Source organism: Oncorhynchus tshawytscha, linkage group LG02, assembly GCF_018296145.1.
Source record: "Oncorhynchus tshawytscha isolate Ot180627B linkage group LG02, Otsh_v2.0, whole genome shotgun sequence".
Taxonomy (NCBI): domain Eukaryota; kingdom Metazoa; phylum Chordata; class Actinopteri; order Salmoniformes; family Salmonidae; genus Oncorhynchus; species Oncorhynchus tshawytscha.
The window spans coordinates 7,750,351-7,769,479 of NC_056430.1; the positions used below are offsets into that span (position 1 = coordinate 7,750,351).

The 19,129-nt window shown below is 42.5% G+C and overlaps 1 protein-coding gene across 5 annotated transcripts in view; it reads right to left on the reverse strand.

Annotated features, from left to right (window-relative positions):
• LOC112222046 (ceramide synthase 5) overlaps positions 1–19,129 on the reverse strand; it is a 44,349-nt gene that overhangs the window by 3,427 nt on the left and 21,793 nt on the right. For all 5 annotated transcript variants that reach the window (XR_006084543.1, XR_006084542.1, XR_006084544.1 and 2 more), the window contains exons 7-9: positions 12,231–12,359; positions 11,672–11,778; positions 3,621–3,777 (exon numbers count right to left, since the gene is read on the reverse strand). Coding sequence is in view for 1 of the 5 variants with exons in the window: in XM_042329892.1 (XP_042185826.1) it covers positions 3,621–3,777; positions 11,672–11,778; positions 12,231–12,359 (393 nt within the window). In the remaining 4 variants the exon portion in view is untranslated. The remainder of the gene's footprint in view (positions 1–3,620; positions 3,778–11,671; positions 11,779–12,230; positions 12,360–19,129) is intronic.

The following is a 19,129-nucleotide window of genomic DNA, read 5'->3' on the forward strand; positions in this document are numbered from 1 at the left end:
GCCTGAGGTCTGATAATGGAATGTCATAACTATAGCCTGAGGTCTGATAATGGAATGTCATAACTATAGCCTGAGGTCTGACATAATGGAATGTCATAACTAACTGAGGTCTGACAATGGAATGTCATAACTATCTGAGGTCTGACATAATGGAATGTCATAACTATAGCCTGAGGTCTGACAAAATGGAATGTCATAACTATAGCCTGAGGTCTGATAATGGAATGTCATAACTATAGCCTGAGGTCTGATAATGGAATGTCATAACTATAGCCTGAGGTCTGACATAATGGAATGTCATAACTAACTGAGGTCTGACAAAATGGAATGTCATAACTATAGCCTGAGGTCTGACATAATGGAATGTCATAACTATAGCCTGAGGTCTGATAATGGAATGTCATAACTATAGCCTGAGGTCTGACAATGTAATGTCATAACTATAGCCTGAGGTCTGACATAATGGAATGTCATAACTATAGCCTGAGGTCTGACATAATGGAATGTCATAACTAACTGAGGTCTGACATAATGGAATGTCATAACTATAGCCTGAGGTCTGACATAATGGAATGTCATAACTATAGCCTGAGGTCTGACAATGGAATGTCATAACTATAGCCTGAGGTCTGACATAATGGAATGTCATAACTATAGCCTGAGGTCTGATAATGGAATGTCATAACTATAGCCTGAGGTCTGATAATGGAATGTCATAACTATAGCCTGAGGTCTGACATAATGGAATGTCATAACTAACTGAGGTCTGACATAATGGAATGTCATAACTATAGCCTGAGGTCTGACATAATGGAATGTCATAACTAACTGAGGTCTGACATAATGGAATGTCATAACTAACTGAGGTCTGACATAATGGAATGTCATAACTATAGCCTGAGGTCTGACAATGGAATGTCATAACTATAGCCTGAGGTCTGACAATGGAATGTCATAACTATAGCCTGAGGTCTGATAATGGAATGTCATAACTATAGCCTGAGGTCTGATAATGGAATGTCATAACTGTAGCCTGAGGTCTGACATAATGGAATGTCATAACTATAGCCTGAGGTCTGATAATGGAATGTCATAACTATAGCCTGAGGTCTGACATAATGGAATGTCATAACTATAGCCTGAGGTCTGATAATGGAATGTCATAACTAACTGAGGTCTGACATAATGGAATGTCATAACTAACTGAGGTCTGATAATGGAATGTCATACCTAACTGAGGTCTGACATAATGGAATGTCATAACTATAGCCTGAGGTCTGATAATGGAATGTCATAACTAACTGAGGTCTGACATAATGGAATGTCATAACTAAAGCCTGAGGTCTGATAATGGAATGTCATACCTAACTGAGGTCTGACATAATGGAATGTCATAACTATAGCCTGAGGTCTGACATAATGGAATGTCATAACTATCTGAGGTCTGACAATGGAATGTCATAACTATAGCCTGAGGTCTGACATAATGGAATGTCATAACTATAGCCTGAGGTCTGACATAATGGAATGTCATAACTATAGCCTGAGGTCTGACATAATGGAATGTCATAACTAACTGAGGTCTGACATAATGGAATGTCATAACTAACTGAGGTCTGACATAATGGAATGTCATAACTATAGCCTGAGGTCTGACAATGGAATGTCATAACTATAGCCTGAGGTCTGACATAATGGAATGTCATAACTAACTGAGGTCTGACAATGGAATTTCTCAAGTCTGGGCCTATATTCACAACATTCTCAGAGTAACATTGCTGATATAGCATCCGTTTTGTCTTTTAGATCATAATCAATAAGATGAAGTAGACAGGAAGGACCTGATCCTAGATCAGCACTTCTACTCTAAGATGCTGTCTGAATACAGGCCCTGTCCTCATACAGACTGACTAGAACGCAGAGTTTTGTCCCTAACCTTGAGTCAGAGCTGTCCTACATCAATCCCACTCACCTTTCCTCTGACCATGTTAACTAGGTAGGTTATCCCAGCTATGAGGTACCTAATAGTTACCTTGGGTAGTTACACCTCACACTCACCTGTCTACATCTCACCTGTAATAGGCCAATACAGGGAATTCAGAAAGTATTCAGACCCCTTCCCCTTTTTCCACATTTTGTTACCTTACAGACTTATTCTAAAATTGATTAAATAAATGTTTTTCCTCACCAATCTACACACAATAACCCATAATGACAAAGCGATCTTGGGAAGGGTAACAAAACATTTCTGCAGCATTGAAGGTCCCCAAGAACACAAGTCCCTCCATCATTCTTAAATGGAAGAAGTTTGGAACCACCAAGACTCTTCCTATAGCTGGCCGTCCGGGCTAAACTGAGCAGTCGGGGAAGAAGGGCCTTGGTCAGGGAGGTGACCAAGAACCCGATGGTCACTGACTGAGCTCTAGAGTTCCACTGCGGAGATGGGAGAACCTTCCAGAAGGACAACAATCTCTGCAGCACTTAACCAATCTGTTAGAGTGGCGAGACGGGAGCTACTCCTCATTAAAATGCACGACAGCCTGCTTGGAGTTTTCCAAAAGATACCTAAAGAATCAGACCATGAGAAACAAGATTCTCTGGTCTGATGAACCAAGATTGAACTCTTTGGCCTGAATGCCAAGCGTCACGTCTAGAGAAAACCTGGCACTATACCTATGTTGAAGCATGGTGGTGGTAGCATCACGTCTGGAGGAAACCTGGCACCATCCCTATGTTGAAGCATGGTGGTGGTAGCATCACGTCTGGAGGAAACCTGGCACCATCCCTATGTTGAAGCATGGTGGTGGTAGCATCACGTCTGGAGGAAACCTGGCACCATCCCTACGGTGAAGCATGGTGGTGGTAGCATCACGTCTGGAGGAAACCTGGCACCATCCCTATGTTGAAGCATGGTGGTGGTAGCATCACGTCTGGAGGAAACCTGGCACCATCCCTACGGTGAAGCATGGTGGTGGTAGCATCATGCAGTGGGGATGTTTTTCAGTGGTAGTCAGGATCGAGGGAAAGGTTAACAAGAGCAAAGTACAGAGAGATCCTAGATGAAAACCTGCTCCAGAGCACTCAGGACCTTAGACTGGGGCGAAAGTTCACCTTCCACCAGGACAACGACCCTAAGCACACAGCCAAGACAATGCAAGAGTGGCTTCAGGACAAGTCCTTGAGTGGCCCAATCGAACATCTCTGGAGAGACCTGAAAATAGCTGTGCAGCGACGCTCCCCATCCAACCTGATAGAGGTTGAGAGGATCTGCAGAAAAGAATGGGAGAAACTCCCCAAATACAGGTGTGCCAAGCTTGTAGCGCCATACCCAAGAAGACTCAAGTTTGTAATCACCGTGCTTTAACAAAGTACTGAGTAAAGGGTCCGAATGTAAATGTGATATTTCAGTTTAATTTTTTTTGCTTTGTCATTATGGGGTATTGTGATGTCATTATGGGGTATTGTGATGTCATTATGGGGTATTGTGATGTCATTATGGGGTATTGTGTGTGGATTGATGGGAGAAAACAATTTAATCCATTTTAGAACAAGGCTGTAATGTAACAAAATGTGGAAAAAGTCAAGGCCGAGTCAGAGCTGTACATTCACATCCCACCCACCTTTCCTCGGACCAAGGCCTTGTAGGCGATCCCGGCTATGAGGTAGGACCAGATGACGTGTAGCACCTGTAGCACCAGCAGTAGGGAGTTGAAGAGCCACCAGGAAGGGTATGGACCAATCATCTCCCAGCTCTCAAACAAAGTTGTGTTCAGGATCCTGGAATAACACAGGAAGGATCACGCCATGAATTCATATGTGTATGGAAAGTATGTCACACACACACACACACACACACACACACACACACACACACACACACACACACACACACACACACACACAGACACACAGACACAGACACACACACACAGACACGGACACGGACACACACACACACACACACAGACACAGACACACACACACACACACACAGACACACACACAACACACACAACACACACACACACACCACACACACACACAACACACAACACACAACACACAACACACACACACAGACACAGACACACACACACACACACACACACACACACACACACACACACACACACGCAGACGCACACACACACACACACACACACACACAACACACACACACACAACACACACACACACAACACACACACACACAACACACACAACACACAACACACACAACACACACACACACACACACACACACACACACACACACACACACACACACACACAACACACACACACACACACACACACACACACACACACACACACACACACACACACACACACACACACACACACGTGAATGGAAAACACAAAATGCACATGCAACCACAGTAATTTCTCCGTATGGGAAAACCAGTTGGACTTTTCTGAGACCTGCCTTCCCCTGCTGAGACTGTACTCTCCTAACAACCTGCTCACTAAAAACATTTAGTAGTTACAATTCATCCAAGAAGCCTACATAATTAAATACATTTTTTGGGGGTGTAATTTCTCTAATAAAGTCAGGCAACATGTACCTCCTTAGTCCTTATACCCTACCTAGGTATCCATTACAGCCCTTATGGACAGTTAGACATTTATTGGGGTGGGGGGGGTGAAAATAGGAGTGTTTTTTTATTGGACACGGGGAGGGTAGAGTGTTTTTTATTGGACACGGGGGAGGGTAGAGTGTTTTTTATTGGACACGGGGAGGGTAGAGTGTTTTTATTGGACACGGGGGAGGGTAGAGTGTTTTTATTGGACACGGGGAGGGTAGAGTGTTTTTATTGGACACGGGGGAGGGTAGAGTGTTTTTATTGGACACGGGGAGGGTAGAGTGTTTTTATTGGACACGGGGAGGGTAGAGTGTTTTTTTTTTTTATACAACTGTTAGGTTCTTATTTTTCAGAATAAAAAAACTCACGGACACTAGAGAAGCTTAACCGAGTTTAATTCTTCCCAAAGGGTCGACACAGACAAAAAAACAACATTTCTCACCATCACAAGTATATATATTCCACTTTAAACACTTCTCTTTCTCTCAAATTGTTACATCTTATGGTGCCACAGGAAGAGGGTAATAAGATAATAAACCCTTATTTCTCCCTTCAGGGGATCTGACCTGACCTCCTGACCTCAACCCCTCCTTCACCTAATCCACAGATGTCCATCCGCTCCCCCTAAACCAATCCTGTGCTCTCCTCCCGTCCACCCAGTACATTCCACAGCCACTCTGTCTTTCCTACAGATCTCACTCCTTTATATACTATGCGTCTGGTCTATCATGTCTTTAATATCTCAATGTTCAAAGTTTAGAATCCAACACCACACAGCAAAGCATTCAAAGCTGCATCAATCTTCAATATGAATCCACAATAACAAATAGGACATAGGACATAGCTGATAGGAAGCAGAAGAGGCCAGGTGCATCATGGTACATGAAAGAACAGTGAACACGCAGCGCAAAAAGCTCCCTTATTGATGGACAATACAATTCTCCTACCTAAACTAGCCTACAACACCATCACCTCAATCTCACTCCACACTGCCCTTTACCACCTGGACAAAAAGGAACACCTATGTGAGAATGCTATTCATTGACTACAGCTCAGCGTTCAACACCATAGTGCCCTCAAAGCTCATCTCTAAGCTAAAGGACCCGGGGACTAAACACCTCCCTCTGCAACTGGAACCTGGGCTGCCCCCAGGTGGTAAGGGTAGGTAACAACACATCTGCCATGCTGATCCTCAACACAGGGGCCCCTCAGGGGTGCGTGCTCAGTCCCTTCTGTACTCCCTGCTCACTCATGACTGCATGGCCAGGCACGACTCCGACACCATCATTAAATTTGCCCGATGACACCGGCCTGATCACCGAAAACAACGAGACAGCCTATAGGGAGGAGGTCAGAGAACTGGCCGTGTGGTACCCAATTTAACTTTTATACAGTATTTCTCAAAAGGCAGCCAAGCATCAATCATCATGTCACTGTAGCCTACTTCATCAAAACTTCATGCTTTCCTGATGGGTCAAAGTAGGAGGAACACACAACATATCATCGCATGACTCCCAACTTTACTTCCATTTAATGGTTATTATATCAATAAATCAAATCATATTAGTCACATGCACCGAATACAACAGGTGTAGGTAGATCTTACAGTGAAATGCTTACGAGCCCTTAACAAACAATGCAGTTTCAATAAAAATACAGAAAACAATAAGAAATAAAAGTAATACATATGTATATATCCTCGCTATTGTTATTTTACTGCTGCTCTATAATTACTTGTTACTTTTATTTCTTATCCTTCTCTGTATTTTTTTAAAAACTGGCGAGTCACGTGATGATATGTTGTGTGTTCCTCCCACTTTGACTCGTCAGGAAAGCATGAAGTTTTGATGAAGTAGGCTACAGTGACATGATGATTGATTCTTGGCTGCCTTTTGAGAAATACTGTATAAAAGTTCAATTGGTTAAAGTTTATTTGGCTACAGATGAAATGAATTATGATGAACTTCACAAGGTGATGAGATTGATGCTCCTTTATGATAAATATCCCGGGTTTTATTCTGGTGACATGATGACCGATGCTCGGTTGCCTTTTGACAAATAAAATCTGTCTCTTTTGTCCATAATAATCTCATCGTATAGGCTACACCTACACTGTATCTGTGAGCTGATGGCTTAGAGCTCATGTGTCAACACCAGAGTGGGTCGTGATTTAATATGTTTTTCTTCTGACAAAACCATCAGTATACATGATACTTGGCTGCCGTTTGACAAATAAAAATGATCTGCAAGATGTTAGCTAGAGCGCACCTGTCAACCCCAGAGTGGGAACATTTGTTATTCCTACACAACCATCAGTAGAACTAGAGTTGAACATGTGATGGAAACCCATTCAAACTTTTATTTAATCCTTTTATTTAACCTCAAAAGGTATTTTTATGTGCACCACACAGACTTTTATCCGCAATAAGCCAATTTAACGGAAACAAAATTATGATGGGGAAAATGCGCCTATTTGCATATTTTAGAATATTCACATGAAAATCTGTCGTCAATTGGATGGAAGCCTAGCTACAGACCCCCCTAAAGATTCTGGCAGGTGCGCTAGTCCAGTGTCACTTTGATTATGCCTGCAGACCATGGTTCACCAGCAGTCACAAACATCTAAAGAAGACCAGTCAAAACAAGCTGGTCATACTCAACTGGTGGTCAAGCATTTTAAGCAGCTAGTACTGAGACAGGAAAGTTAGTTGTATTCATGAACCACGTTGTAATACAAGTCTATTTTAACTCACAGGCTTCGGTAGTTGAGAAATGTTAATTGACTGAATATTTCCACAACACTTGGCTGGCTAGTGGGGAAAAAGAGGGGTATTAATTCAACTTAGTTGGTCCAGAGAATTATCACATACTCATTTCATTTGTTAGATATTTCCACCAGCCAGAGACTCTTAATATTCACTGTTTTAAATATTCACCGTTTTAAATATTCACCGTTTTAAATATTCACTGTTTTAAATATTCACTGTTTTAAATATTCACTGTTTTAAATATTCACTGTTTTAAATATTCACCGTTTTAAATATTCACCGTTTTAAATATTCACCGTTTTAAATATTCACCGTTTTAAATATTCACCGTTTTAAATATTCACCGTTTTAAATATTCACTGTTTTAAATATTCACAGTTTTAAATATTCACTGTTTTAAATATTCACCGTTTTAAATATTCACCGTTTTAAATATTCACCGTTTTAAAGACAAGAGTCTATCTGGTAAGAGCACATTTTTATATACAGTGGGGCAAAAAAGTATTTAGTCAGCCACCAATTGTGCAAGTTCTCCCACTTAAAAAGATGAGAGAGGCCTGTAATTTTCATCATAGGTACACTTCAACTATGACAGACAAAATTAGAAAAAAAATCCAGAAAATCACATTGTAGGATTTTTTATGAATTTATTTGCAAATTATGGTGGAAAATAAGTATTTGGTCAATAACAAAAGTTTATCTCAATACTTTGTTATATACCCTTTGTTGGCAATGACAGAGGTCAAACGTTTTCTGTAAGTCTTCACAAGGTTTTCACACACTGTTGCTGGTATTTTGGCCCATTCCTCCATGCAGATCTCCTCTAGAGCAGTGATGTTTTGGGGCTGTTGCTGGGCAACACGAACTTTCAACTCCCTCCAAATATTTTCTATGGGGTTGAGATCTGGAGACTGGCTAGGCCACTCCAGGACCTTGAAATACCAGCAACAGTGTATAATAATAATAATAATAATAGTAGAGGTAAATGTAATCAAGGTTTGAAATGTGTTTTGGATTTCAGCGTATAAATGTTTCATATGTTCCGGCTCCCAGACTATCTGCTCAATAGAAAATATGTCCCGAGGCTAAATGCAATTGGGGAACCCTGCCCTGTCATTCTGCCCCTGAACAGGCAGTTAACCCACTGTTCCTAGGCCGTCATTGAAATTAAGAATTTGTTCTTAACTGACTTGCCTAGTTAAATAAAGGTAAAATAAAAATAAATAAAATATATAAACTACAGTGTACTACTTTTTTGACAAGGGCCTATAGGGCTCTGGTCTAAAATAGTGTACTATATAGGGAATAGGGTGCCATAGGGCTCTGGCCTAAAGTAGTGCACTATGTAGAGAATAGGGCTGTATAGGGCTCTGGTCTAAAATAGTGTACTATATAGGGAATAGGGTGCCATAGGGCTCTGGCCTAAAGTAGTGCACTATGTAGAGAATATGGTCTAAAGTAGTGTACTATGTAGGGAATAGGGTTTAAAGTAGTGCACTATGTATTGAATATGGTTCTATAGGGCTCTGTTCTAAAGTAGTACACTACGTAGGCAATAGGGTCTAAAGTAGTGTACTATGTATGGAATAGGGTTCTATAGGGCTCTGGTCTAAAGTAGTGCACTACATAGGGAATAGGGTTCTATAGGGCTCTGGTCTAAAGTAGTACACTACGTAGGCAATAGGGTCTAAAGTAGTGTACTATGTATGGAATAGGGATCTATAGGGCTCTGGTCTAAAGTAGTACACTACGTAGGCAATAGGGTCTAAAGTAGTGCACTACATAGGGAATAGGGTTCTATAGGGCTCTGGTCTAAAGTAGTGCACTATGTAGGCAATAGGGTCTAAAGTAGTGTACTATGTATGGAATAGGGTTCTATAGGGCTCTGGTCTAAGTAGTACACTACGTAGGCAATAGGGTCTAAAGTAGTGTACTATGTATGGAATAGGGATCTATAGGGCTCTGGTCTAAAGTAGTACACTACGTAGGCAATAGGGTCTAAAGTAGTGCACTACATAGGGAATAGGGTTCTATAGGGCTCTGGTCTAAAGTAGTGCACTATGTAGGGAATAGGGTTCTATAGGGCTCTGGTCTAAAGTAGTGCACTACGTAGGGAATAGGGTGTCATTTGGGACGCTGATTATAGCAGCTCAGGAGGCTACCTCCACTGCCCATCATAGACCTGTCCCTTGACTGTCGGTCGTCCCGTAGAGCTGCTTCCATCCATACTAAAATCACAGATGGTTCCGCGTCCCAAATGGTGCCCTCTTCTCTAAGTAGTGCACCATTGTTGACCAGGGGCACTTTGGGCTCTGGAATAGTGGATAGGGATGCACCCTTAGAGTAGTGTCAATAACTAACCACAGAGGTTAGGTAGCTCTGCTGAATGTTATTTAACCTTTACGTAACCAGGAAGTCTCATTGAGGTCAGAACAAGACCTGTTTCCCAAGCGAGACCTGACAGACAGACAGACAGACAGACAGACAGACAGACAGACAGACAGACAGACAGACAGACAGACAGACAGACAGGCAGGCAGACAGACAGACAGACAGGCAGGCAGTCAGACAGGCAGGCAGATAGGCAGACAAGCTGCTGTGACGACAGACAGACACAGACAGACAGACAGACAGACACAAACCATAGAAAGAAGGTAGACAGATAACTGGGATGTTTCGTTAGTGAAAACTGTAGCAAAATGTTTTCAACTAAAGAAGTTTCCCAACAAAACCAAAAGTTACTTATTGGACAAATTCAGTTAAGTGGCTTCCTGTTTCGGCCCATTTACTTCCAAATGAATACACCCCAGTCTAGAGGACACCCCAGTCTAGAGGACACCCCAGACTAGAGGACACCCCAGTCTAGACACCCCAGACGACACCCCAGACTAGAGGACACCCCAGTCTAGAGGACACCCCAGACTAGAGGACACCCCAGACTAGAGGACAACCACACAGTCTAGAGGACACCCCACAGTCTAGAGGACACCCCAGTCTTAGAGGACACCCCAGTCTAGAGGACACCCCAGTCTAGAGGACACCCCAGTCTAGAGGACACCGCAGACTAGAGGACACCCCAGTGTAGAGGACAACCACACAGTCTAGAGGACACCCCAGACTAGAGGACACCCTAGTCTAGAGGACAACCACACAGTCTAGAGGACACCCCAGTCTAGAGGACACCGCAGACTAGAGGACACCCCAGTGTAGAGGACAACCACACAGTCTAGAGGACACCCCAGTCTAGAGGACACCCCAGTCTAGAGGACACCCCAGACTAGAGGACACCCCAGTCTAGAGGACACCCCAGACTAGAGGACACCACAGACTAGAGGACACCCCAGTCTAGAGGACACTGCAGACTAGAGGACACCCCAGTGTAGAGGACAACCACACAGTCTAGAGGACACCCCAGACTAGAGGACACCCTAGTCTAGAGGACAACCACACAGTCTAGAGGACACCCCAGTCTAGAGGACACCGCAGACTAGAGGACACCCCAGTCTAGAGGACACCGCAGACTAAAGGACACCCCAGTGTAGAGGACAACCACACAGTCTAGAGGACACCCCAGTCTAGAGGACACCGCAGACTAGAGGACACCCCAGTGTAGAGGACAACCACACAGTCTAGAGGACAACCACACAGTCTAGAGGACACCCCAGTGTAGAGGACACCATACAGTCTAGAGGACAACCACACAGTCTAGAGGACACCCCAGTGTAGAGGACAACCACACAGTCTAGAGGACAACCATACAGTCTAGAGGACACCCCAGTGTAGAGGACAACCACACAGTCTAGAGGACAACCACACAGTCTAGAGGACACCCCACTCTAGAGGACACCATACAGTCTAGAGGACACCATACAGTCTAGAGGACACCCCAGTCTAGAGGACACAATACAGTCTAGAGGACACCCCAGTCTAGAGGACACCCCAGTCTAGAGGACAACCATACAGTCTAGAGGACACCCCAGTCTAGAGGACACCCCAGTCTAGAGGACACCCCAGTCTAGAGGACAACCATACAGTCTAGAGGACACCATACAGTCTAGAGGACACCATACAGTCTAGAGGACACCCCAGTCTAGAGGACACCCCAGTCTAGAGGACACCCCAGTCTAGAGGACAACCATACAGTCTAGAGGACACCCCAGTCTAGAGGACAACCATACAGTCTAGAGGACACCCCAGTCTAGAGGACAACCATACAATCTAGAGGACACCCCAGTGTAGAGGACAACCATACAATCTAGAGGACACCCCAGTGTGGAGGACAACCATACAGTCACTAACCATAGAGGGTAGAGGACAAGCCTTGTGATGAAGAAGACTACTGCAAACAGAACGAACAGGAAGTCACACAGGCGCTGGTACTTGGCGTAGTTGGTCAGTTTGGCTGCCTGAAGAAGGAGAGAAGGTAAACATTGATATACTGTCATATTGTACGTTCCATGTTCTACAAGTTCCTTCTTCAAAGAATACATGGCCTGTACTTTGATGTATATGTAACAGTATAACTTTAGACCGTCCCCTCGCCCATACCCGGGCGCGAACCAGGGACCCTCGGCACACATCAACAACAGTCACCCACGAAGCATCGTTACCCATCGCTCCACAAAAGCCGCGGCCCTTGCAGAGCAAGGAGAACTACTACTTCAAGGTCTCAGAGCAAGTGACGTCACCGATTGAAACGCTATTTAGCACGCACCACCGCTAACTAACTAGCGGTTTCACATCCGTTACATATATTCCAATATCTACACTAGAATATCACTGAGAATGTATTCCTCACTCATTCTGAGTAGTATGCTAATGTGTGTGTGTGTGTGTGTGTGTGTGTGTCCACACTCACCTCCAGTAGGAAGTCTGATGCGTCGTGGACACACATCACCAGGCTCCCGACACGTAGCATGTTGTTAGCGTAGGAAAAACTGATCAGGCTCACTGTTGCTAGGTGATGAATGAACATGATGGGGAAGTCCTGCAATTCAACAAGGAACCACGAGAAGGTTGGGTTTGTTTTCATATATAATCACAGATATTGTATACAGATATGCATTTATTTGATTATTTGACCATGCTGGTCATTTATGAACATTTGAACATCTTGGTCATGTTCTGTTATAATCTCCACCCGGCACAGCCAGAAGAGGACTGGCCACCCCTCATAGCCTGGTTCCTCTCTAGGTTTCTTCCTAGGTTTTGGCCTTTCTAGGGAGTTTTTCCTAGCCACCGTGCTTGTACACCTGCATTGCTTGCTGTTTGGGGTTTTAGGCTGGGTTTCTGTATAAGCACTTTAAGATATCAGCTGATGTACGAAGGGCTAAATAAATAAATTTGATTTGAAAATAAATGTAATTTATTTGTTGCGTTGGTAAGGGCAGATTTCATTTACAGCAGCTCCATACAGTAACTCTGCTCAATAACCTTTATGACTTCCTCATTTATCTCCTCCTCGATTTACAGTTGTTTTCTCACGTTCGATGTGAAAATCAATAACCGGGCGAAAATGAAGACTTTGAAGTCTGGAGACTACTCTCCTTTCCATGGCATCTGGAGACTACTCTCCTTTCCATGGCATCTGGAGACTACTCTCCTTTCCATGGCACCTGGAGACTACTCTCCTTTCCAGGGCATCTGGAGACTACTCTCCTTTCCAGGGCACCTGGAGACTACTCTCCTTTCCATGGCACCTGGAGACTACTCTCCTTTCCAGGGCATCTGGAGACTACTCTCCTTTCCATGGCATCTGGAGACTACTCTCCTTTCCAGGGCATCTGGAGACTACTCTCCTTTCCAGGGCATCTGGAGACTACTCTCCTTTCCAGGGCATCTGGAGACTACTCTCCTTTCCATGGCATCTGGAGACTACTCTCCTTTCCAGGGCATCTGGAGACTACTCTCCTTTCCAGGGCATCTGGAGACTACTCTCCTTTCCATGGCACCTGGAGACTACTCTCCTTTCCAGGGCATCTGGAGACTACTCTCCTTTCCATGGCATCTGGAGACTACTCTCCTTTCCAGGGCATCTGGAGACTACTCTCCTTTCCAGGGCATCTGGAGACTACTCTCCTTTCCAGGGCATCTGGAGACTACTCTCCTTTCCAGGGCATCTGGAGACTACTCTCCTTTCCAGGGCATCTGGAGACTACTCTCCTTTCCAGGGCATCTGGAGACTACTCTCCTTTCCATGGCATCTGGAGACTACTCTCCTTTCCAGGGCATCTGGAGACTACTCTCCTTTCCAGGGCATCTGGAGACTACTCTCCTTTCCAGGGCACCTGGAGACTACTCTCCTTTCCATGTATGTGAATGTTTGTTCCTTTGTAGAAACTAGGAAACTAGTTGTGTAACCTATCTACTACAGTATCAGTAACCTCACATTATCTACTCTACTACAGTATCAGTAACCTCACATTATCTACTCTACTACAGTATCAGTAACCTCACATTATCTACTCTACTACAGTATCAGTAACCTCACATTATCTACTCTACTACAGTAACCTCACATTATCTACTCTACTACAGTAACCTCACATTATCTACTCTACTACAGTATCAGTAACCTCACATTATCTACTCTACTACAGTAACCTCACATTATCTACTCTACTACAGTAACCTCACATTATCTACTCTACTACAGTATCAGTAACCTCACATTATCTACTCTACTACAGTATCAGTAACCTCACATTATCTACTCTACTACAGTAACCTCACATTATCTACTCTACTACAGTATCAGTAACCTCACATTATCTACTCTACTACAGTATCAGTAACCTCACATTATCTACTCTACTACAGTAACCTCACATTATCTACTCTACTACAGTATCAGTAACCTCACATTATCTACTCTACTACAGTAACCTCACATTATCTACTCTACTACAGTAACAGTAAGACATTATCTACTCTACTACAGTAACAGTAAGACATTATCTACCCTACTACAGTAAGACATTATCTACTCTACTACAGTAACAGTAAGACATTATCTACTCTACTACAGTAACAGTAAGACATTATCTACTCTACTACAGTAACAGTAAGACACATTATCTACCCTACTACAGTAACAGTAAGACCATTATCTACTCTACTACAGTAACAGTAAGACACATTATCTACTCTACTACAGTAACAGTAGGACATTATCTACTCTACTACAGTAAGACCTTATCTACTCCACTACAGTAAGACACATTATCTACTCTACTACAGTATCAGTAACCTCACATGATCTACTCTACTACAGTAACCTCACATTATCTACTCTACTACAGTAACAGTAAGACATTATCTACTCTACTACAGTAACAGTAAGACATTATCTACCCTACTACAGTAAGACATTATCTACTCTACTACAGTATCAGTAACCTCACATTATCTACTCTACTACAGTATCAGTAACCTCACATTATCTACTCTACTACAGTAACCTCACATTATCTACTCTACTACAGTATCAGTAACCTCACATTATCTACTCTACTACAGTAACCTCACATTATCTACTCTACTACAGTAACAGTAAGACATTATCTACTCTACTACAGTAACAGTAAGACATTATCTACTCTACTACAGTAACAGTAAGACATTATCTACTCTACTACAGTAACAGTAAGACACATTATCTACCCTACTACAGTAACAGTAAGACCATTATCTACTCTACTACAGTATCAGTAAGACACATTATCTACTCTACTACAGTAACAGTAAGACACATTATCTACCCTACTACAGTAACAGTAAGACACATTATCTATTCTACTACAGTAACAGTAAGACACATTATCTACCCTACTACAGTAACAGTAAGACACATTATCTATTCTACTACAGTAACAGTGAGACACATTATCTACTCTACTACAGTACCAGTAAGACACATTATCTACTCCACTACAGTACCAGTAAGACACATTCTCTACTCTACTACAGTACCAGTAAGACACATTATCTACTCTACTACAGTACCAGTAAGACATTATCTACTCTACTACAGTAACAGTAAGACATTATCTACTCTACTACAGTAACAGTAAGACACATTATCTACTCTACTACAGTAACAGTAAGACACATTATCTACTCTACTACAGTAACAGTAAGACACATTATCTACTCTACTACAGTAACAGTAAGACATTATCTACCCTACTACAGAAACAGTAAGACATTATCTACTCTACTACAGTAAGACCTTATATACTCTACTACAGTAAGACACATTATCTACTCTACTACAGTAACAGTAAGACACATTATCTACTCTACTACAGTAACAGTAAGACACATGATCTACTCTACTACAGAAACAGTAAGACATTATCTACTCTACTACAGTAAGACCTTATCTACTCTACTACAGTAACACACATGATCTACTCTACTACAGTAACAGTAAGACACATTATCTACCCTACTACAGTAACAGTAAGACATTATCTACTCTACTACAGTAAGACATTATCTACTCTACTACAGTAAGACACATTATCTACTCTACTACAGTAAGACACATGATCTACTCTACTACAGTAACAGTAACACATTATCTACTCTACTATAGTAACAGTAAGACACATTATCTACTCTACTACAGTAACAGTAAGACATTATCTACTCTACTACAGTAACAGTAAGACACATTATCTACTCTACTACAGAAACAGTAAGACACATTATCTACTCTACTACAGTAAGACACATTATCTACTCTACTACAGTAACAGTAAGACACATTACCTACTCTACTACAGTAAGACACATTATCTACTCTACTACAGTAACAGTAAGACACATTATCTACCCTACTACAGTAACAGTAAGACATATTATCTACTCTACTACAGTAAGACACATTATCTACTCTACTATAGTAACAGTAAGACACATTATCTACTCTACTACAGTAACAGTAAGACACATTATCTACCCTACTACAGTAAGACACATTATCTACTCTACTACAGTAACAGTAAGACACATTATCTACTCTACTACCGTAAGACATTATCTACCCTACTACAGTAAGACACATTATCTACTCTACTACAGTAAGACATTATCTACTCTACTACAGTAAGACACATTATCTACTCTACTACAGTAACAGTAAGACACATTATCTACTCTACTACAGTAACAGTAAGACACATTATCTACTCTACTACAGTAACAGTAAGACACATTATCTACTCTACTACAGTAACAGTAAGACACATTATCTACTCTACTACAGTAAGACACATTATCTACTCTACTACAGTAACAGTAAGACACATTATCTACTCTACTATAGTAACACATTATCTTCTCTACTACAGTAACAGTAAGACACATTATCTACCCTACTACAGTAAGACACATTATCTACTCTACTACAGTAACAGTAAGACACATTATCTACTCTACTACCGTAAGACATTATCTACCCTACTACAGTAAGACACATTATCTACTCTACTACAGTAAGACATTATCTACTCTACTACAGTAACAGTAAGACACATTATCTACTCTACTACAGTAAGACACATTATCTACTCTACTACAGTAACAGTAAGACACATTATCTACTCTACTATAGTAACACATTATCTTCTCTACTACAGTAACAGTAAGACACATTATTACGTTACAGTTATAATTACGTTATCACATTATCACATTACAGTTATAATGACCAGACAAACTGACAGTTATAATGACCAGACAAACTGACAGTTACAATGACCAGACAAACTGACAGTTACAATGACCAGACAAACTGACAGACCGACAGCGACCAGACAAACTGTAGAAGTCGTCTGTGACTAAAGCACACCCCCCTCTCCAGGGAAATAAACTCAGCAAAAAATAAACATCCACTCACTGTCAAATGCATTTATATTCAGCAAACTTAACATGTGTAAATATTTCTATGAACATAAGATTCAACAACTGAGACATAAACTAAACAAGTTCCACAGACATGTGACTAACAGAAATTGAATAATGTGTCCCTGAACAAAGGGGGGGGGGGGTCAAAATCAAAAGTAACAGTCAGTATCTGGTGTGGCCACCAGCAGCATTAAGTACTGCAGTGCATCTCCTCCTAATGGACTGCACCAGATTAGCCAGTTCTTGCTGTGAGATGTTACCCCACTCTTCCACCAAGGCACCTGCAAGTTCCCGGACATTTCTGGGGGGAATGGCCTTAGCCCTCACCCTCCGATCCAACAGGTCCCAGACGTGCTCAATGGGATTGAGATCCAGGTTCTTCGCTGACCATGGCAGAACACTGACATTCCTGCCTTGCAGGAAATCACGCACAGAATGAGCAGTATGGCTGGTGGAATTGTCATGCTGGAGGGTCATGTCAGGATGAGAATGCAGGAAGGGTACCACATGAGGGAGGAGGATGTCTTCCCAGTAATGCACAGTGTTGAGATTGCCTGCAATGACAAGCTCAGTCCGATGATGCTGTGACACACCGCCCCAGACCAAGACGGACCCTCCACCTCCAAATCGATCCCGCTCCAGAGTACAGGCCTCAGTGTAACGCTCATTCCTTCGACGATAAACACGAAACCGAGACTCATCAGAGAAGAGCACTTTTTGCCAGTCCTGTCTGGTCCAGCGACGGTGGGTTTGTGCTCATAGGTGACGTTGTTGCCGATGATGTCTGGTGAGGACCTGCCTTACAACAGGCCTACAAGCCCTCAGTCCAGCCTCTCTGAGCCTATTGTGGATAGTCTGAGCACTGATGGAGGGATTGTGCGTTCCTGGTGTAACTCGGGCAGTTGTTGTTACTATCCTGTACCTGTCCTGCAGGTGTGATGTTCGGATGTACCGATCCTGTGCAGGTGTTGTTACACGTGGTCTGCCACTGCGAGGACGATCAGCTGTCCGCCCTGTCTCCCTGTAGCGCTGTCTTAGGCATCTCACAGTATGGAGAGCCACATCTGCAGTCCTCATGCCTCCTTGCAGCATGCCTAAGGCACGTTCACACAGATGAGCAAGGACCCTGGGTCGGTAGAAAGGCCTCTTTAGTGTCCTAAGTTTTCATAACTGTGACCTTCATTGCCTACCGTCTGTAAGCTGTTTGTGTCTTAACGACCGTTCCACAGGTGCATGTTCATTAGTTGTTTATGGTTCATTGAACAAGCGTGGGAAACAGTGTTTAAACCCTTTACAATGAAGATCTGTGAAGTTATTTAGATTTTTACCAATTATCTTTGAACGACAGGGTCCTGAAAAAGGGACCTTTCTTTTTTTTGCCGAGTTTATGTAGCCCTAATGATGACGCTGCATTTACATACCCTACCAGTCTACATAGGGGCAATTTATGTTTGGTCCATAAAATGGATACAATTTCTTGCCCAAGGCAGGATGATATGAGTGAAATGTATCTGGCACTTCCTGGTTAAATTGAAAACGACTGCTTCCTTCCTGAGCACATCAAAGGCAAAGAATTACTGAGATCATTCAATAAGGCTAAGAAACAGAGAGCGACTGTTTGGTTTCTAGAACTCCTTCCCGATTCGTCTATACTTGAGCTTACCAAAAAACGGCCTGCTTTGAAAAAAACAATCTTCATCTCAGGTTTTACAAACTCCAACTTAGTTTTCTTAAGATTTATCCAACCACAGGCGGATTTCCTCGACTCCATGGAAGGAATCTCAATAATTCTATTAAGGACCGGGATATTCTATCCCGCTATCACATGACTGTAAATCCTGTCCC